Source organism: Myxine glutinosa, chromosome 6 (genome assembly GCF_964187855.1).
Source record: "Myxine glutinosa chromosome 6, kmMyxGlut1.1, whole genome shotgun sequence".
Lineage (NCBI taxonomy): Eukaryota > Metazoa > Chordata > Myxini > Myxiniformes > Myxinidae > Myxine > Myxine glutinosa.
The window spans coordinates 169,084,981-169,107,209 of record NC_136266.1 but is presented as its reverse complement, the minus strand read 5'-3'; the positions used below and the strand labels follow the sequence as shown (position 1 = coordinate 169,107,209).

General features: G+C 44.0%; 2 protein-coding genes across 4 annotated transcripts in view; one reads left to right on the top strand and one right to left on the bottom strand.

Moving 5' to 3' along the window:
- Positions 1 to 22,229, bottom strand: part of LOC137412691 (uncharacterized) — an 85,852-nt gene that overhangs the window by 33,397 nt on the left and 30,226 nt on the right. For all 3 annotated transcript variants that reach the window (XM_068097976.2, XM_068097977.2, XM_078780868.1), the window contains exons 5-8: positions 11,820 to 12,290; positions 9,562 to 9,712; positions 9,135 to 9,415; positions 8,860 to 8,995 (exon numbers count right to left, since the gene is read on the bottom strand). In XM_068097976.2, the coding sequence (XP_067954077.2) occupies positions 8,860 to 8,995; positions 9,135 to 9,415; positions 9,562 to 9,712; positions 11,820 to 12,290 (1,039 nt within the window). The remainder of the gene's footprint in view (positions 1 to 8,859; positions 8,996 to 9,134; positions 9,416 to 9,561; positions 9,713 to 11,819; positions 12,291 to 22,229) is intronic.
- On the top strand, positions 2,339 to 4,242 carry LOC137412698 (uncharacterized). Its single transcript, XM_068097990.2, has 2 exons — positions 2,339 to 3,102; positions 3,211 to 4,242. Exons 1-2 carry the CDS (start codon positions 2,350 to 2,352, stop codon positions 3,292 to 3,294), a joined length of 837 nt encoding a protein of 278 aa, XP_067954091.2. The 5' UTR covers positions 2,339 to 2,349; the 3' UTR covers positions 3,295 to 4,242.

The window sequence follows — 22,229 nt, the reverse complement described above, 5'->3', positions numbered from 1 at the left end:
TTGCAGAACTGAGCGAATATCCACTGTAATCTATATACCGCACAAGGGTTGGAGGTGTGCTCATTTACCAAGCAGCTAGCTAGTGCTTGCCAAGCCAGCCGTTCCTTAAGGGTTTTGAATGAATGCTTGCTCGAATGCTTTAACTACTTACCGATCTCTCCACAAGAAACTTGGTAAATGAACACACACCCAATGTTCTTGAGACCCGATCAAAGAGAGACTGTAATCTATATACCCCAAAGAGGAATGACCTTTCCTGCCGCTCTCGAAATGAGTGGGTTGTTTACGCCGTAATGACGTAGCATGACACAAAACTTCCGCTACTTTAATATATATAAGATATATATTTAACCTCCAGTAATGTTGCAGTCACTACAAAGGGATTAGTGATATGATTAGATTTACTATAATAATAACGTTACGCTATTATTACGAAAATTATATTATTTTTTTTTAAAAACGGTGCATTCCTTACTTCCGCTTTTACACCACTTCAATCCATCAACTTTCCATTCACGACATTGGGATTAAAGTGTTATGGTTATATTTACTATAATATTATTATTACGAAAACGACACCACTGAAACGATACCACTGTATGACGAAACATGGGTTTAATTTGTCCGAAGCGGACGGTGAGTCATAATGACTAAGGCCTATACATACCGTACTGTTGGAAGAGACGTAATGCCAATTCTTTCGCTATTTGGTCATTTTAACAATCGGTTTGTTTGTGTTTCACACTGAATGAAAAACGTAAAGGTAGAGCATGGCGATTGTGATATATGACAGGTTCGACAACATGTTCGGCTTGAACGGCATATACATCAAAATGGCGGTGCGTGGAGAGTCAGCCACAGCACCGCCGTAATCACATCACCCTGTAGTCTAGATGGACATAGGGGTCCACGCGCCCCCCCCCCCCCGGTTTTTTTTATGCCACCTGATTTTTCTTAATCCTCAAAGTGTCTACTTTCAGAATCTGCCAGGTATCAAGCTGAAATAATGTCCAAAAGGCTGAATTTTTAACCCTTTATTGCAACTAACCCGAAACCGAAAAAAAATAATTGATGTAGAAAGAGGCATAACTTTTGAAGTAAACAACATACAGAGACAAATTAATACACTTTTCCATACAATTCTGACCCCAGGAATTCAATGGGATGGTTATTTTAGACATTTGACATTTTGACTCTATTTCTGGACAAAAACAGCAAAAAAATGCCAAAAATGTGTGTATAACCAACTATCTTTTCATTTTTTCAAGCGCATAGGGTGAATTTTTGTTCACCACCAGTTTTTTCTTAATCATTTAAGTGTCTATTTGAAGATTATATTGGGTACCAAGCTGAAATAATGTCCCATGGGGTTTATTTTTAACAGTTATATGTAGCAGTTATATTATGCTGTTGGCAGTTGGTTGGCAGTTGGTTGACAGTTGGTTGACAGTTGGTTGCCGTTGGTTGGTACCTGCAGATGGCAGTCTCCCTCTCCCACTGCTCTCTCTCTTTTGGAACAATCTCAAGGATTTTCTTAGTAAGTATTTGAAACTATTATTAAGTAAGATATACCTTATAGTCATGTATAAGCCTACAAGTAATTTTTCAACAGTTATTATTATTATCATAGGCCTACAGAAATCAAATCTGACTGTATTCTTGACTAGCTAGTGTTGGTAGCCAGCTAATGTTTTACTTTATTTTCAGGCTGATGACTTCATACATACCGACCATGGGGAAAAGGAAACATTGTATCACAGCTGAAGTGCCTCCAAAGAGAATTCGATCCCAAACATGTATTTTACATGTATCAAGTCTTTCTGTCTATGGTAATTTTACTGCGTTCAACACATGCAATGGGGGGCAAAGCGAGAAGCTATTATATCTACAAAGAATTCGTGATATGAGACTCTGTGAAGCAGCCACTTCACCATACCGCATGAAGAATATTTGTGACCAAATACCATTGACATTAGAGGGCTTGCCTTTGGATAAAACTGGCTATCATCAAAACTGCTACAAAAGCTTCTCAGGGAAATTAGATTGTTTACAAGTGTCAACGGCTTCTTTATCTGGTGAATCATCATCATCATCGATAAAGGACTCGCTGCGCCATCTCAAATCTCTGTCAAGTCAATCTGAAGAAGCTCGGTGTTCCTTCTTGTTTCCAAAAATCAGTGTATTTTCTGTGACAAAGCACTAACCAAGTTCAAGGGCAAGACTGAAGTGCTTACAACGTTTCAGAGTTGGAAACACAAGGGAGCAGCCTGGAAAGTTATCGAACCTAGGGCACAGGAATTGAAGAAAGAGGCTCTTTATCACAAGGTGCAGGGCAAGGACCTCTTTGCAATGGAAGCTAAGTATCATCCATATTGCAGAAACAACTTCAATAGTGAGTACCAAAACCATGAGCGTGGAAGGAAGAGGGCAGAAAAGGCAGCAGACAACATTGACAGCCTGCAGGCCCGAAATATAGCAGCACATGACAAGTCCTATTGTGTAGTAAAGGATTACATTCTTAGGAATGTGATTGAACGCAAAGAAGTCGTCCTGCTAAGATCCCTGCGCAACTTGCACATGAAGACACTGGAAAGTGAAGGTTTTCCTAATCCTGAATACCGCAGTAAGAAATTGGCAAGACGGTTACAAGGAGACAAAGACATATCTCGTGAACTCACATTCTCCAAGGTGCCCCACCGTGGTTGTATTGAGTTGAGCCTCATATACAGCTCTAGCATTACTGTAGATGAAGCAGTTGGATGTGCGTACAAACTTGGAACAGCTGACCAACTACAAGAAGAAGCACTCACCCTCCATTCTCACATTATAAAGGCATTCAAAGAGTCAAAGGAGCTACCATGGCCCCCAACAGCACAGGAGCTGGATGCTGTGAAGATGGATGAGCTGCTTCCAGAGCATCTTGTACAATTTCTGAGCTCAGTGGTGACCGGGATACTTGATGGAGAAAAGTGTGAAAGGACACAGAGGCTGGTCTATTCGATTACACAAGATGTGTGTCGAGCAGCAACTAACAGCAAGTGGAAACTTCCAAAGCACATCCTCCTATGTGCCACACTTCGTCACCTCTATCGAAGCAAACAGGTGAGTAATCAACTAATTTACTGCTTATGAGGTCCTACATTGTCATTGCTTTACTGTGTTTGATACAGGTATTTGATATTGATATAAAGCAATTTTCTATCTTTGCAGCTCACAACCATCCTTTCACGACTAGGACACTCAGAGACATATGACTTCAGTATGGAACTTGACAGCAATGGCCAAGGCTTTTGATGAGATTTCCACCCACCTGACCCCTCAAATCATCACCGGCGAGGGAAACACTGTTTTTCACAGCGAGTGGGACAACCTGAACAGAATCACCACAATACTAGATAGACCAAATGGCTCTTGAAATGTGAATATTCTCGACTTCACACATGTACAATTGCAGACCATATTTGGGCTCTTAAACATTTTAAGTCATGCAGTTTTTGTCATATGTATTATTTGTTACACTGTGTAGTAGTATTTAGTTTCTTTATTTGTTACAGGTGCAGACTTCTGAGATCTACGAACTGCGGTCCAACCAGGAGGAGACAGACAGCCGTATTGTCCTGTACCTCCACCAGGCTGTCAAATGGGGGTACAAGTCCTGTGTGGTGAGGACACCTGACACAGACATTCTGATGATCCTCCTCTACCATACCAGCAGGATCAACCTCTCCATCTACCTTGACCATGGCTCTGGCAAACATCGCACACTCATAAATGTGACGGAACTGTCTGAATCACTGGGCCCTGACTACTGTAGCACCCTGCTGGGATTCTATGTATTTACTGGGGAGGACTGTACCAGCACTTTTAAAGGCAAAGGCAAGGTGAATCCCCTGAAGAAGCTGCAGAAGAATCCCAAACTCCACAACGCTTTCAGGCAGCTTGGTGCAGACTGGCTGGTCACAGATGAGCTACAACAGGAGATGGAGAGCTTCGCGTGCATCATGTATGGCCAAGCACGGATGACATCAGTTGACGCAGTACGAGTGAAGATGCTTAAAATAATGGTCGGTGCTGACAAAGTCCTGGACTCAAAGTCAAAAGTGGACCTGGAACGCCTGCCTCCCCCCAAGGTCTGTCTCATTCCACATGTGCAGCGAGCCAACTACAGAGTAGCCTTCTATAAGAGAGCAGACGAGGCAATAATCGAGAGCCAAAAACCATGTGATCCAGGCATGGGCTGGGAGAAGACAGGAGAAGGAGGTGTTGGAACCCATTTGGACAATTGGACCCATCCTCCCTCCTTCTCTTGTTGAGGTACTGGCTCAGAGAGCAGAGCTAGAAGAGCAGGCAGCTCTTGACAAGGTGGCTGATTACGCCAACAATAACTTCTATGTGGGTGAAGAGGATGGAGAGTACGAGCATGAGGATGAAGAGCTGGAGTTGGAAGAAATCGAATTAGAAGATTTCTTCAGTGCAGATGAGGCAATGAGTAGTTTAGGTCAGCTAGTTGGTAGTGACATGAAAACATAGGCCTATAGTTGTCTTATTAACATTCATGGCTGTATTTTTGCTGTTTTTTTTACAATAAAGAGTCAAAATGTTGTCGAATGTCAATACATAATTAGTAATAAAGAATTCCTTGGGTCAGAATTGTATGGAAAATGTGTTCATTTGTCTCTGCAAGTTGTTTACATCAAAAGTTATGCAACTTTATATAATACTATGATTTTTCAGGTTTGAGTTTGGTGCAATAAAGGGTTAAAAATGAAGCCTTTTGGACATTTCAGCTTGGTACCCAATATAATCTTCAAATAGACACTTAAATGATTAAGAAAAAACTGGTGGTGAACAAAAATTCACCCTATGCGCTTGAAAAAATGAAAAGATAGTTGGTTATACACACATTTTTGGCATTTTTTGTCCAGAAATAGAGTCAAAATGTCAAATGTCAAAAATAACCATCCCATTGAATTCCTGGGGTCAGAATTGTATGGAAAAGTGTATTAATTTGTCTCTGTATGTTGTTTACTTCAAAAGTTATGCCTCTTTCTACATCAATTATTTTTTTTCGGTTTCGGGTTACTTGCAATAAAGGGTTAAAAATTAAGCCTTTTGGACATTATTTCAGCTTGATACCTGGCAGATTCTGAAAGTAGACACTTTGAGGATTAAGAAAAATCAGGTGGCATAAAAAAACCCGGGGGGGGGGGGGGGCACGTGGACCCCTATGTTCATCTAGACTACTGTCATGTGACCAGATTCTCAGCTCCGATTGGTATACGTTTGAGGGGACTTGCATACATACGGGCAAACACTGTTCTAGATGGCTCTGCCCGATGGGTTACGCCATAAAAATAACTCGGGTTAGGTACACAAAGCAGAAACATGCATACTGCATTTGTGCACATATAATAATACAACGTGGTTATACAGCTCAAATAATTCCAATTGCATTGGCCCATGGGCTAACGCACGAGGCCTGAGTGTACTGTGGCCTTCACAAAATGGTTTATTTAGACATCAGGTTATTATATACAAAATCGGGTTATTTAGACAACAGTAAAACATCAAGAACATCGCTAATTACAGTAAAAGCAAAAATTAACTTGAGTGAAACATGGCAAATGGCCTCATTTCCTTGTTTAATACCCTACAATATTGTGTGACCATTTTTCCCACTCACTTTAGCATCATGGAGACTGAGGACCCTTTGAGTCCTATGCATCATTATGCATTTTATGTGTACCAAGCTATACCCCTCACCTGCTGAGGGGGTCACCAAGAAAACACTTTAAACAGAACCAATTACATGGCAAAGGATGAGCATGTACATGGATGGGTGAAATAAATGCCACCTTCTGGTATAAAATAAAAAGCAGTAAATTCAGAGTAAGTAAAGCAAAATAGATTAAGGGAAACATATCACTAATATTGGTGATGTTAAAAAAACAACAAAAAAAACTCAATTCGTTTGGGACAATATATTGTTGTGGATTTGAGAATCCTGCACGTTGTAATTGTTGTAAATATCACCCTCTGTAAATTGTAATAGTAATCCTTGTAAATACCTCCAATTGTGTAAAGATCAAAGGTCGTCCTTTAAGTTAGTCCATCGCACACACGTAGAGAACCATAGAACCTCTCTATAGTTATTTCTTATTCTACGTTAGTTCAAGGCTCTGTTTCCCATTAATTGACCTTGCATTGCACCAAATGAAATAAGATAGTTCCCTTTTTCAAGTTTCCCCCAAATCATCTCTTCAAAGTGCCAGTAACATTGGGCTGTTTTCTGCAGCGTTCGCCACCGTTGCATTGGGCTGTTTTCTGCTGCGTTCGCCACCGTTGCATTGGGCTGTTTTCTTCACCCCAAAACTCCATTACGCACGCGGTCAACTCGGGGGAGAAGGGCGTGGCCGGCCCATCGTCTTCAGGAGGTGGAGCCAGGAAGCCCTTGCGCCCAAACAGGACTCGGTGGGCACGGCTTGGTAGGGCGTGGCTATATAACCCGTAGAGGGAAGCCCCACCCAGGAGATGACCGAGGGAGCCAGAGGCGTGCAGCGACAACCAGCCCCTGCCGCGTGAAACGAAAATACGTGTGCCTGCCGCCGCCTTGCTCGCTTCCAGCCCGGAGAGGACCTGCTTGCTGTGCCGCCCTGCCAAACCTTCCAGCCCTGTGGTCCCACCTTCCTCTCCCTCCAGCCAATCCAATCTGCAATTCCCCATTCGTGTAAGTCTGACTGTCGTCTGTTTGTCTGTGTTGTCTGGGGTATAAGTAAGCCTGTATAGATAAGCTAGAATTGCACTGTGTCTTCCTCTTCTGTAAATTACTTTCGTTTTCTTTCCTTCTCCCTTGGTTTCTTTGACTTGTACATAATTAGTAATAAATCCCTGTTCTTCCTACCTTTGCCTTCTTTCTTCACATCCGTTCGTCTTTGTGATTTCCATCATTGAACACCTGTGGCACGATTTGGCCAACGCATAGGAGTCGGGTTTAGTACTTGCTAATGGTTCGAACCGCGGGCTGCTAATCCGCTCGGCAAATAACATCTTGTCCGTGGTTTCGAACAGGGCTATCCATCGGCTTCGTGGAGAGGTTGGCGGAGGTGTACAGGACTCCCTTGACCAATCACCTCGGCCAATCTCACCCCACGAAGAAGCGGGATAGTTCCAGGACCGGGGAGACGGCCAGCTTAACAGGACAAGGGGCTAACCACCCCTTGCTAACGGGAGAGCCGTCCCCGGTTTCCGTAACAATATTTTGAGGCAAGAGCAAAAGTCAAGTGCACATGTTACGAAGCTACTGAGAATTGAATTTTGTGGAATTTCAAGAACAGTACTGTACATTGTGCACAAGTGGAGCAAAAAATAGAATTTTTTTTTTTTGTAAATCTAGGATAGTTGTTTGGTATGTATCGTGATAAAATTCATTTTGAATTGCCAAATAACACTACAGTGCAATATAATACCAATTTAAAAATATTCTTAAAGACCAATAAGGATTTATATTGAAACTATTAGGTGTACCAGAAAGAAATGCCGTTTTTAAAAGAGGAATACACAGCTTAAAAAACGACATTAGTTTCTCGTACACCTAATAGAACGGCACAATTCAATGATGTGATGTCGACCGATATGTCTCCACTCACATTATTACATCATTACGCATACGTGTACCAAGTTTGACTCAGTTCCCTTCAGCCATTCTCAAGTTATCGCAGTGACAAAAAGCGTTTACAACTCTGACCTTTGACCCGTTGACCCCAAAATCAAATCAATTCATATTTGCATCATGTAACATACTTGATCCAAGTTCGATTTAAATCTCTTCAGCTGGTCTTAAGTTATCGCGGAAACAAAAACCTATCATGGACGCATGGACTGACGGACGGGCAAACCCGAAAACATAATGCCTCCGGCGACTTTGTCGACAGATACATAATAAATAGCACCGCAAAGCGGGCGTAACCCCTCAGCCCATGCATGGTGGAAACCAATTTCAAGATGGCTGCCATGGAGGCCATATTGAAAATCGCAGCGCGCCCATTTTTTAAAGGCTCCTTCCTCTACTCAACCCCAACCCACCGTTTAGAGGCCATTTTTCCCCACAAAGCGGGGGTTGGCCTTTTCGGGGACCGTGGTTGTTGTTGTTTTTTGGTCCCCTTTTTGAAGCAATGTTTTACGGCCGGATGCCCTTCCTGCCGCCAACCCTGTTTGTCGCCTTTTTACGATAAACAGGGAATTACCAGTGTACTGGTACTCAATTTGCCGACCTCGGAAGGATGACAGGCTGAGTCAACCCCCCTGGCGTTAATTCAGCGATCGACCGGGATTCGAACCCAGGATCCTTGGATCCTAAGCTGACACCCTAGCCGCTAGCCCAACACCAGGGACTGCAAAGCGGGCGTAACCCCTCAGCCCATGCTGCAAACATGGATTTAATTGGACAAGCTGTTCTGCTCGAAATTGACAGAAACAAATCTCAAGATGGCTGCCATGGTGGCCATATTGAAAATCGCAGCAAGCCCATGAACCTTCCTCTACTCAACCCCAACACTGCAAAAATGGATTTAATCGGACAAGCCGTTCTGCTCGAAATTGACGGAAACAATTTTCAAGATGGCTGCCGTGGCGGCCATATTGAAAATCGCAGCGTGCCCATTTTCGAAAGCAACCTTCCTCTACTCAACCCCAACACACACCGCAAAAATGGATTTAATCGGACAAGCCGTTCTCCTTTAAATTGACGGAAACCAAAAGTTGACGGACACCCGGACGACAATACCCCTTAGCCCAATTTGGGCTGAGGGGTGAAAAGGACTGAAGAAGATGGCAAATAAATAACAAAAGTTGACTAAATACCGGAAAGGTCAGGTTGTGCTTGAACACTGTAGAAGAAAAGGAGACAGCGCTGGTCACAAAATCCTCGTTTTTCCCCCCTCCAAGTAACACTCTCTGCCAACTTCCCTTGTTTTCCACAGCCAGCACACCTTGCCTGCTACAAGGTGAAGCAAGACAAAACAAAAAGTTTAAAGTTTACAAAAGTCAAAAGAGCAGATAAAAGAAAATGTTGGTAAAAGATGCACAAGTGAATGAACAAAGGAAAACAAATCGAGTTAAATAGGATAACCCATTACTTGATTTTCCCAGGCCTGGTGTGCCTGCTGGCAAGCCAGGGAGCAAAACTCCTGCTGTTGACTGCTTGCAGCTGACTGAGCGTTTGCCGAACTGTCACCAGATTCGCTCGAACAAGGTGGTTCCGTGCTAAGAGGCAGGGCACTGGATGCCTGGCTGTTTGGAGGTTGTGAAGGTAGTGATCGAATGCCAGCACGGCGACAAGTTTGCCCACAGTAGGCACAGGTAACGCAACGTAAACCAAGACGACGAGCAAATGCAGCTTTGTAGACAAGCCTGCAGCCTGAATGAAAAAAAAAAAATGAAAAAAAAAGTTAAAAACAAGAATATTATTGGAGTGTTGTGAAAAAAAGAAGAAAAAAAGTTGTCACCACAAAGTGCAAGTACCAAAACTAGGCTGAAAATCAAAGGCTCAAATGAGTATCTCACCCTCACTACAGAATGTCCTCTGTACTCCACTGAACGTTTGCGTGTCATGTAGAGTTCTTTCTTGGCCGCACGTATGGCAAGGAGCCGTAACTCCATGCACTCTCTTGAACTCATCAAGACATGCTGCCGTACAAAATTGCCACATACCTCCCTGAAAGAAAAATTAAGCAGACTTTTTATTATCAATTACACATGTAAGTGACAGTTAGCCATATGCAACCACATACAGTATTTGATTAGTCCAGAACACCAAAATAATTACTGGATCATGGAGCCACTTGAGGTAACAATGCAAACACAAAACCAAAAGAGTTTTGATTGTGAATGTAAGAGGGACAATATAAATAATAATATAATAATAATAATAATAATAGGATAGACAAATATAAATAATATATTAATAACAATAGAAATAATAGTTTTAGCAACAATTTTTTTTAACTCATACTGATGTGTGTGATAGGATTAACAAGTAACTTTAACACATTTGGCCTATCGTGGCGATGTTACACGAACACCACATACTATCACCCATCCACAAGCAAGTAACCAACAAGCCCGACCAATAGCCCTGTCGTCTTCAATCTCCAATGCTTTTAGGTACCTATCTATTCCAATATAAACCTATATACTCTCTCTGCTCGCAGACAAGATGGATTACAGGTACGCACACTCACCTCTATGCTGTCCAATCTTGGCCCAGCTATAAGTATAAACTGTCATCACAGTGTTTCTCAGGTAGGGTGATTCAATAATGCGTATGGCATCCCTTGGTTAGACATCAACCTGGATGTCCCATCTGCCGGTATTAGTTGGTAGACGCTAAAGATCCCACAGTGTCCTTCGCGAAGAGTTGCGAGCCATCGCACGGCACCCTGAACAAATGACAAATTCCTGCCCTGACCACTTTGTGGATTGTCAGGCCTGGCTAGCTGGTTCATTAAAGATGTGGGCTAAAAACTTGCCCTGGCCAAACCCACAAGAACATGGGAATAATTGTGGCTGTCAAGGAAGCAGAAGAAGATGGATACTCTTTCTGCTACCACTACTTTGCTCAGGAGAGCAATCCATACATTAACTACTTTGAGTGAAAGACCCCTATCTTATGATGGTCGTAACTCTCCTCTTCTTTCCTCTCAGGACATGGGCCCCATGTCCTATCACTATAAATTCTGCTGAAAAACTTCCACAATTCGTTATCGTTATTACACTTATCTATACCCTTCGTTATCTTAAACATTTCAATCAAATCCCCTCATACCCGCCTCCTTTCTAACGTTATAAGGCCCTTTCCTCTTCAGCCGCCCCTCATTGCTTAGTCTCGCTAGCGCCGGAATCAATCGAGTAGTCCTACACTACACGCTCTATGGTAGCTACGTCCTTCAGATGTGGTGACCACGATTATTTAAGGTTTTTCGTTACATGCAATAATTGATCCCAAAAAGGAAAATAATCAATCTCAAAAATGTTACAAAAACATTCAACACGACGAGATCTGCACACAACATGTTGGTCATCAATAATAATAAAAAATACATCATTACAAAAATTGAGGTTACAATGAGTTCAGACATTTAGAAGTACTATGTTTGTACTTTTTTTTTTTTTTACACCAATTATATGACCATTAATTAATGAATAGACTTAACAAGACAAAATTTGCAAGAAATATATTTATGATGCTAACGTGAACAAGCGTTACGCCTAGGTCCCCCGTCGGTGAAGTGATGCGAGTTGACAAAGTGGAAGACACAAGGCGGCCATCTTGGATTTTGACATGGCGACCCAATTTTCAATAGGGTTCTTCCTTATGCGTAGATACACCCACACACCAGATTAGAAGTTGGTACTTCGCTTATTTTTCAAGATATGCAGGTTACATGGTTCAGACATACATTGCATCAGACATACATGGCGGCGGCCATCTTGGATTTTGACATGGGTTGCACCCACACACCAAATTCGAATGCGGTCCTTCGCTTACGCACGCACGCACGGACGGACGGACACACGGACGGAGGGGAAAGCCATAGTCCCCCTTTCGCTCCGCTGAGCGACGGGGGACAAAAACACTTCAGAGGGCTATGACAAAATTACATAAAGGAAGTTAACAACTACCGCACATTTTACACCACACATGGCAATGCAATTGGGGATAAATGAGTGCTGCATTTTAAAGAAGTAAAGGTCAATCACAGGCAGACAGGTAGATTAGACACATTTGTAAGTATGAGTTCAGTGTGTATGCACAATCTTACCTTCCACTCAAGCACCCTTGGTCTTGCACTAAACTGACTCTGGCAATGAGCACACTTCAAGGAGATTGTAAATGGATGCTGAGTGCCAGTGACCAAGTGTTGCTGGGTCTGGGAAGCCGATGCGGACAAAGCATTGGGAGAAGTGTGCGACTCTGTAATTGGGGGAATAGTTATTGGGCTCGGACAGGGGGAACTGGGAGATGGAGGAGTCGGTGGTAGGCGAGGTGGGGACAGTGAAGGAGAGCGTTGGGCAGCTGCGCTGGGAAGAGAACGGCGGCTAGTGGTCTTCGCAAGAATAGAGGGGAGGCGCCGGTGCTGGGAAGTGGACGTGGTGGTAGTGGAAGTCGTGGTGGTGGCAATAGTACTGGAAATGGAGGATTCAGGAGGGTGCAGTCCCCCACGATAGAGTCTAAGGCAAGAGTCACTGCAAAGATGACGGGAGCCAGAAGGAAGCATGATCTCATGACGAGCCTGAAGGACGAGAAAAATATAATTAGAAAAATGGAATTGTATGAACAGTGAACTGATGAGAACATTTTATAATGCATGTTGATAATCTGCCCTGAAACTGAGCAAAACAGAAAGTTAAACAGACAGAGTTTCTAGTTTCTGGAATTCCTTACAAGTTTGAAAATAATTGGTGAAAACATTGCACTCAACTAGAACGGCAATCGGTAGGGCAAATACCTCCGCCAGGCTGAACAGTTTATATTCAGTAGCCCACTGAAAAGGTCGGAACTGAATCCTGACCTGAACAAAAATCGAATCGGCTTGTTCTTGTCCCCCAACAAACTCATCCACCATTTTTTTCACAACCTGTCCACAACTTTTTGAGATATCGTGTTATACAGTATATTGTTTTTAGCACTACCTCTCAATAGTGAAGAATCACTTGAAGAATTCTAGTGCGAGGCTCTTCACCAAAATCAAATCTCTTTGTCCTTCTCACACAACCAACCTGTCCACCAAGTTTCGGCTGAACCTGTCCATGACAATTTGACATATACTGCTCACAGACAAACAAACGTCAGATGGGTGAAAATATCATCTTCCACCTTCGGTGGTGGAGGTACATACAAGTCAGAACCCGATTTCGAGGGGGATACGTTCCGGAAAATGCCCTGAATGTCGGAACAGCAAATGTGGAGTGGGGAACAGAAAATGGGGAAAGGGCGGGGGTGGGGCGAGGGGTGGAGAGGAGGATAGGTTCCAGAAAATCTGCGAATGTTGAGAAAAATCCCAAGCATGTCGGGGCACTGTTTCAACAGGGAAAAGGAGAACAGATGCGGTGGAGTGTTTTCAATCTGGATGGTAACTCGCGGGGGATGACGTATTACACAGCTGGAGGGATATCCCACAAAGCAAAGTGCGAATAGTGGGGTATCCCGCGAAGCCATGTTCACAGTGCGAATGGTGGGGTATCTGGCAAAGCTCGCTTTTAGCGCGGCTAAAATATTTTTGTGTGGCCGTGAAAAGACAAAGCACAGGAAGCAGGTCATGCTCACACCTTGTGCAAGCTGTTTTTGTGAGTATGTGCAGTTGCTCTGTGCGTGGCGAGTGGAACATTCACCACATGACCAAAAGTATGCGGACACCCCTTCTAATGAGTGGATTCGGCTGTTTCAGCCACACCCATTGCTGACAGGTATATATAATATAATGAAGCACACAGCCATGCAATCTCCATAGACAAACATTGGCAGTTCGAATGGGCCGTAATGAAGAGCTCAGTGAATTTCAATGTGGCACAGTCATAGGATGCCACCTTTCCAAAAAGTCAGTTTGGCAGATTTCTGCCCTGCTAGAGCTGCCCCGGTCAACTTTAAGTGCTGTTATTGTGAAGTGGAAACGTCTAAGAGCAACAACAGCTCAGCCTTGAAGTGGTAGGCCACACAAGCTCACAGAACGGGACCGCCAAATGCTGAAGCGCGTAGCACATAAAAATAATCTGTCCACGGTTGCAACACTCACTACCGAGTTCCAAACTGCCTCTGGAAGCAACGTCAGCCTTATGAAATGCGCTTCCATGGCCGAGCAGCCGCACACAAGCCTAAGATCACCATGAGCAATGCCAAGCGTCGACTGGAGTGGTGTAAAGCTCGCCGCCATTGGATTCTGGAGCAGTAGAAACACATTCTCTGGAGTGATGAATCACGCGTCACCATCTGGCAATCCGACGGACGAATCAGGGTTTGGCGGATGCCAGGAGAACGCGACCTGCCCGAATGCATAGTGCCAGCTGCAAAGTTTGGTGGAGGAGGAATAATGGTCTGAGGTTGCTTTTCATGGTTCAGGTATGGCCCCTTAGTGCTAGTGAAGGGAAATCTTAATGCTGCTGCATACAATGACATTCTAGACGATTGGGCACTTCCAACTTTGTGGCAACAGTTTGGGGAAGGCCCTTCCCCGTTTCAGCATGACAATGCCCCCATGCACAAAGTGAGGTCCATATAGTCAGGTTCACTATGTTTTTTCGTTCAAAACCATGGTAGATTAGCAAACCTATACATTTTTGGAAACGTTATTACATGGAAAATCTGAAAATCAATGTTTACATTTGCCAATTCCGACCAATTCGACCAATTCCATTCGACCAATTCGACCATTCGCTTCGATCGACCATTCGACCATTCGACCAATTCGATCGATTCGATTCGATTCATCGAATTTGATTCGATCGACCATTCGACCAATTCGATTTGCCAATCAATTTGACCGACCTTTGCTTGTGTGGAACAGACTGTGAAAACGATGCGGACTATATTGTCGGATACGACACACAGGACAGTGATGACGAACTCTAAATGGCATATTCTGTAATCGTGTATGTTTGATGCCATTGACTGCCTGTGTATATTTTGTCATTGACTGCCTGTGTAGATGTGAAGTTATACTGACTGCATGTGTATATATGATTTTGCTGAGTGCCTGTGTATGTTTGGTGATATGAATTATTGTGACACATTTTGATGTTATTAACTGCCTGTACAAAATGACAACATGTATTTGATTATGCAACTTATCGCGAATATAAAGACAGTATTTTGCAATTCAAAACCTTTTATTCGTGTCTTACCATTCCCCATAGCACTAATTTGATACTTTCATTTGATTCCTTGTCCCTGAAAATATAGGTTTAGTATATTTTTAAAAGTTTTTAGGGTAATTCGAGGCAGAATTAGAACAAAATATGTATTTTACAGTGGCCATTTTGAAAATCCAAAATGGCCACCATACAGGTATCTCTCCAAATGTAAACATTGATTTTTAGTTTCCTTATGCTATAACGGTTCCAAAAATGTATAGGTTTGCTAATCTACCATGATTTTGAACGAAATAGAATTTATTGACATAGTGAACCTGACTAATACAGAAATGGTTTGTCGAGATCGGTGTGGAAGAACTTGACTGGCCTGCTGTTACGTGCTCCTCCCCAAACCCCGGTCACAGTGTACCTCTGAGCCCCGAAAGGAGTCACGGCAGAAAGATGTGCTATTATGTGTGCCAATGACTAATGGTGAAACCACACCAATCAGTTGATACCAAAAACCAAGTATTGTATTAATATCACACAATAATAACAACTTGCACAAGTACAATAAAATCTCAATTGCACAACAAACCATATAATTCCTATGATGGTACCACCAGTTTCTTAACTCAATAACTCACGGTACTCCACGTGAGCGAAATGTAACACCCCCAAAGTCACTGTCACGGCAAAGTCGATCCACGCTCCGGTGATCACAAGAAAACAGGTCGTACTCAGACCAGAACCCAGGACGGCTGACAGTCGACACGGCCGAAGAGCCGCTGAGTGGGTGTCGGGCCGACGTCGGTCAGACAAAAGTTCACCCAAAAGGCGACTGGGAATTCACACCTTCAGTTCCCCAGACAAGGACGCTGATATGAACGAGCAGCGGCTCCCAAGCGGAGAACCGCAAATTCTCAGGCGAAATCCACGACACACACGCGAACCAGGCTAACGGCTGGCATGAGGTGAAATGGCTGGTGCGTGGCGAAATGGCGGACGGGCCCGTAATGGAGGCGTACCTGCTCTCCAATACTGATTCACTTTCGGAGCCAACCGCAAAACCCATCACGCAGGTTTATCTGCCACAGCGATAACGACTGTCACAGGAATCCATTTCCCGGGGTAACCAATATTCGCTCGTGACCAACGTTCGCCAGCGTCCGCTCAATACCTCGAAGCAGATCGGCCTTTCTCTCCCGATCTCACTTGATCCGCTTCTTCTTCCTCCTCTTCCAGTTTCTCCCGATCCATTTCGTTTTTCTTTAAAAACACCAATTTTTACTTATGAAGCCAGTTATCTCCATTTCACTCAAACTATAACAATAATAGTACATGGAACTAAAAATACTTCCAGTGGATGAAAACCACAAAGACGCAAGTGACGAATCCGTAACACTCCCCACCCTCAAGAAAGAAAGTTTGAACATAGTGAAAACTTTATTTTCATGCAAAAACCCTCTTTAACAAACAAAAGTAAAACTCACACCCAAATGATCAACTCGCGTGAACAACAATAAGTAATATTCCCTAGAAGAAAGCAACAAAACTTCCAAACAACCTGCAGGAATTTTCAAACTTAGCTCACTCTGGATAAAGCATCGGCCACGACATTGTCCCTGCCCTTTACATGCTCAATTTCCAAGTTGAACTCCTGCAAAGACAAACTCCATCTCATCAACCTCTGATTTTTATTTTTCATTTTTTGAATGAAGGTTAAGGGGTTTTGATCAGTGAAGACTTTTACAGGAAAGGTAGTAGTTCCCATACACCTCATAATGCTGAAGCACTAGCAGGAGAGCAAGGGTCTCTTTTTCCACAGTGGCATAATTTGCCTGATGTTTGTTAAACTTTTTCGAATAGTAGCACACCGGGTGATCCACGCCATCACCATCTTCCTGTAATAAAACTGCCCAGCCCCCACATCACTTGCATCAATGGCCAACCTGAAAGGTTCTTGAAAATCCAGCGCTGCTAAGACAGGAGAGCTCATTAGTATCGCTTTGACGTGGGCAAAGGCAGCCTAGCATTTGTCATCCCAAACAAACTTGGTCTCTTTCCTCAGCAAATTCGTTAAAGGGGCTACCACATCAGAAAAATTCCTGCAGAACCGCCGGTACCAACCAGCCATACCCAAGAATCTCATAAGCTCCTGCTTCCCTTTTGGAACTTGGAAGCGATCAATGGCTTATATCTTGGCTGTCACCGGTTGCACCTGACCCTGACCTACTACATGGCCTAGGAACACCACCTGTGCTTTGACAAACTCACTCTCAGATAAGTTGATGGTCAACCCTGCCTCGGTCAGTTTCTTGAAACATGCATGAATTTGTTTAAGATGATCTTCCATGGTCATGGTGTGGATGATGACATCATCCAGATAAGCCTCCACCCCCTCAAGGTCTGCAATAAGCTTATTAATCAGCCGTTGAAATGTAGCAGGCCCGTTTTTCAATCCAAAGGGAAGAACCTTGTACTGATATAACCCATTTGGTGTGACTAAAGCCAAGATTTCCTTGGCTCGATCAGTAGGAGGAATCTGCCAATACCCTTTCAGCAAATCAAATTTAGTTACAAATTTAGTTGGGCCTATTCTATCAATACAGTCATCAATCCTCGGGATGGGATATGAGTCGGTCTTGGTCACTGCATGAACACGTTTTCAATCCGTACAACAGCGAAAACTGCCATCGGGTTTTGGAACCAACCCACATGGTGAGCTCCATTCACTGCTGCTTGGTTCGATTATGTCATTCTCCAACATATACTGAACCTCCTTCCGAAGATAATCCATCTTCACAGGGTTCATCCGATAGGGGTGTTGTTTCACAGGAGTGGCTTCCCCCACCTCAATATCATGATATACCAAGTCAGTACGACCAGGTACATCTGTGAACAAATGTGCAAACTCAAAATTTAGGCTGGATAGTTGTCCTTGTTGTTCCATCGTCAAATGACCTCATTTCTCATCTGAATTACTCAACACTTCCGTGTTCGTCAATCTGGGACAAGCCTGGTCATCAAAGTTATCAAACTTCACACCGGCCTCAACCTCTGGATTCTCTTGCACCCCGACTCCAGGCACGACAGGTGAGACAGGAACCATTTTTTTCACAGGCTTCCTCTCATAATATTTCTTCAGTCGGTTGACAAGACACAGCTGCCGCTTTTTCCGTCGGTCGGGAGTTGTCACCACGTAATCTGTTTCATTAACCCGCCTTTCGATTGCATAGGGACCAAAATACCGAGCCTGCAGTGGCTGACCTGGAACAGGAAGCAACACAAACACTCGGTCCTCAGGACTGAAATTTCTTATCTGAGATTTCTTGTCATGTCTCGCTTTCATTTTACCCTGTGTCACTTTCAAGTTTCCTCTCGCAACTTCACAAGTCTTTGCCAATCTGTGCCTAACAGTTGACACATAATCTACCACTGTTGACCGCGACTCCTCCTGCAGCCACTGTTCTTTCACCAATTTCAATGGTCCTCGAACTGCATGTCCAAACACAAGTTCAAAATGACTGAATCCCAATGACTTCTGAACAGATTCTCTCGTAGCAAACAACAATAAGGGTATTCCCTCATCTCAATCCTTGTCACATTCAAAACAGTACGTTCTGATCATATTTTTCAATGTCTGGTGAAACCTTTCCAAGGCCCTTTGGCTCTCGGGATGGTAAGTACTTGATCTTACTTGCTCCACTCCCAACAGGTGTACCACTTGCTGAAAAAGCGTCGACATGAAATTGGAACCCTGATCAGACTGGATGACCTTAGGTAGGCCAACCAAAGTGAAAAATTTAATCAAGGCCTTCGCAATAACTGCCGCAGTAATTTTCCTAAGAGGCACTGCTTTTGGGAACCTCGTGGAAGCGCTCACGATGGTCAGCAAATACTGATATCCAGCCTTAGTTTTAGGTAAAGGGCCTACACAGTCAATAATGACTCGGCTGAATGGCTCTTCAAAAGCTGGAATTGGTTTTAGAGGTGCAGAAGGGACTTTCTGATTAGGTTTTCCCACAAGCTGGCAAGAATGGCAAGATTTACAGAACTCCGCCACATCACGTCGCAATCCTGGCCAGAAAAAATGTACCAAAATTCTGTCATGTCTTGTTCACTCCAAGGTGTCTCATGTGCCAAACTCAATATCTCCTTCCGGTATGGCAGTGGCACCACAATTTGGTAATGAACTTTCCACTCATTTGCTGGCACATCCGGTGGTCTCCATTTTCTCATGAGTATTTCCCCTTTCATGAAGTAACCAACAGGTATCTTCATGGCCTCTTCCTCTGTAATGGCTTTATCAATCAAACTCCGGAGCTCCGAATCTCTGTGTTGTTCTTCAACAAGTCTTTCGGACAAGCACCGTTTGTTCAGCCTCGTTCCCAGATGTCTCCGATGGACACTCCATTTTCTCTTTTGGTCCAGATGCTACCTTTTCCTTAGGTTCCTTGATGTCACTCCCTTTCCTATTACCTCTTCCAGACTTTTCCTCCAATATCTCTATGGAACCCAAATCCACATCACCTTCCTTCTTCTCTTCAGAGCACTTCCTACCCATAGCACGAGTCACTGCACAGGATGGAAAGATACCCGGAATCTCCTGCTCTAACTGTGCTGTGTTATTTTCCATACTGGGCTTTTCAACCAACATCGGATTACCAGAAACTCGACCCCCGGCCAAATCATTCCCGATAATAAAAGAGATTCCCTCTACAGGAAGAGTGGCTTGTAACCCCACAGTGACCGGTCCTGACACCAACTCAGACTCTAAATGGATGACATGAAGAGGAGCTTTAACATAGCCCCCAACCCCCTGTAAGAGAACACGAACCCTCGTTGTATGTAGTCTTCTCCGACAATGGCAAAATGCCCTCAAGCATCAAAGATTGATGTGCTCCTGTGTCCCTCAATACCCTAACAGGTCTCTGGTTAGTTAAGTCCCCATCCAGTGACACAAACCCCTCGGAAATAAAAGGTTTGTAACCCTCTTGGACAAGGTCGTTCTGTGATGCCGTAACTTTGGCACGGGAACCTTCACAAGGCACTGTACTCCAAGGACGATTTCTCGCATTGGCCAATGCATTCGGAGTTGTACTAGTCTGACTCCGCTCCTGATTTTTCCTTTTCAGGGCGTAACATTGGGACATCAAATGCCCAGGTTTCTTGCAAAAAGCGCAAGTAAGTCCGGAGGAAAAACTCGTGGTCTGCCTCGGGCCCCCCGGAAGATAGGTATGTCTTGGAACTGCAGTCTTCTGATCCCTAAAAGTCGCGGTATCAGATTTGTCCCCATAGTCCTCTCCAGGCCGCCTCCATGAAAATTTGTTCTCCGAACCTGATTTACCGTAACTCCCCTGGCTAACTCTAGGCGGGAAGTTAGGTTTGTGGAACCCCATCCGGTGTGTCAAGGCATAGTCATCTGCCACTGTTGCTGCCTCATATAACTCCGGTACCTTTTTTTCATCCAGATGCACTTTAATGTCCACGTGGACACACTGTTTGAATTCCTCCACCAAGATCAATTGTCGTAAACGGTTGAAGTCTTTCCCAATCTCCTTAGTCACACCACCTATCAAACATAGTTTCCTTCATTCTGGCAAACTCCACATGGGTCTCACTCTCCCTCTTCCTGGCATTCCTGAATTTTTGTCGGTAAGCTTCAGGGACCAATTCATAGGCTTTAAGAATGGCTTTCTTCACTATCTCACAATCTGCACATTGGTCAATCGGTAAAGCCGAATAGATATCTTGAGCTTTACCCACCAGAACACTTTGTACTAACATAGTCCATTACCCCACAGGCCATTTCAACTTTTTTTTGTTGTTGTTGTTGTTGTATACTGAATCGAGGCTCGTGAAAGAGCTGACATTTACTTCACAAACAAATCAACCAGACAAACAAAATATATAAAAAGAGGGAGCGGAAGACAAGATGGGGAGGGAAGGGGAAGCACACAAACACTTGAGAGAGCAGGGAGATGTGTGGGAGGGAGAGGGCTTGGGGGGAGGAGGCGTGGGAAGGGGGGGGGGGGCGGGAGAAGTATAAAACACAAGGACACCAAGGACTTCCAGGACAGAAGTTGGTATTTCAAAAAAGTGGAATTGGGGTGAAATTAGCGGGGGTAGAAAAGATTAAGGTTTTAGATGGGGGAAGATCAGAGATGGTGGTGAACAGCTGTTTTAAAGACCTGGAGGGTGGAGTGGGATTGAAGAGAGTGAGGGAGTTTGTTCCAGAGGCAGGATAAAAGAGGAATGAAGGAGTGAAGGTGAGCAGAGAGTCTTGATTTTGGCAGTTTAACCATAAGAGGGTTGCAGGCAGATCTTGTGCGACCTGTAGGAATACCTGCGGGACAGAGCCCAGAGAGAGCTGGGGGGGGGGGGGGGGGGAAGAAAGGCCAGAGAGGAGTCGGTAGAAGACGGAAAGACCACCAACCTGCCTGCGGTGAGTGAGTGAGAGGCCCTTGGAGTTAGCTTCATCGCGGGAGATTTGAGCCACCTTCTCAAAGTGTAAAAAGAACTTGGCTACCTCCTTTTCATTAAAGGGTGGAACCAGCCTCACATGCCTACCAACATCCCAAGAGTTCTGACTGTGTGTCGAACTAGCCGGCATGGATACTACTTCTCTCCGTTCCCCCAGCAATTCAAGCTTCTTGAGTTTAAGTTCCCTCTGATACTCCATGTCCCGTTCCTTTGACTCCCTTTCGGCTCTCCTTTACTCTGCTCTTTCCTCTGCTCTTCTCTCCTCGAGTTCTCGTTCCCTTTCTGCTCTTTCCTTTTCCACTTTCCATTCCAACTCTTTTAACCTTTCCTGGCTCTGCAGTTGCATCTCCATTTTCCGGAGCTCCAGATTTCCTTTTTCCTCTGGTAACCAATCCAAGGCTACCTCTTCCCATGTTCCTTGTCCCACGAGAGATTCTACCACCAATGTCTGCATCTCTGCTTTATTCATACTAACTCGGACCTCCAAGTTACAATATTTGGCCAATATCATGAGTTCCGATCTTTTTAACGCCTGGAACTGTGCCTCGTTAGGGGACGTTGCAAACTTTTCTACGTCAAACACCATGGTGACTATTAGTTAGCACCTGTTAACCTTCACACAAAAATTTCCAAATTTTCAGAAATACAAATTTGGGAATGTTAGAAAATTCCAAATTTGGGAATTTTGGGAATTTTGGGGAATTCTATCCCGGACAAGCCCCCAATTTCTGTTACGTGCTCCTCCCAAAACCCCGGTCACGGTGTACCTCCGAGCCCCGAAAGGAGTCACGACAGAAAGATGTGCTATTATGTGTGCCAATGACCAATGGTGAAACCACACCAATGAGTTGATACCAAAAACCAAGTATTGTATTAATATCACACAATAATAACAACTT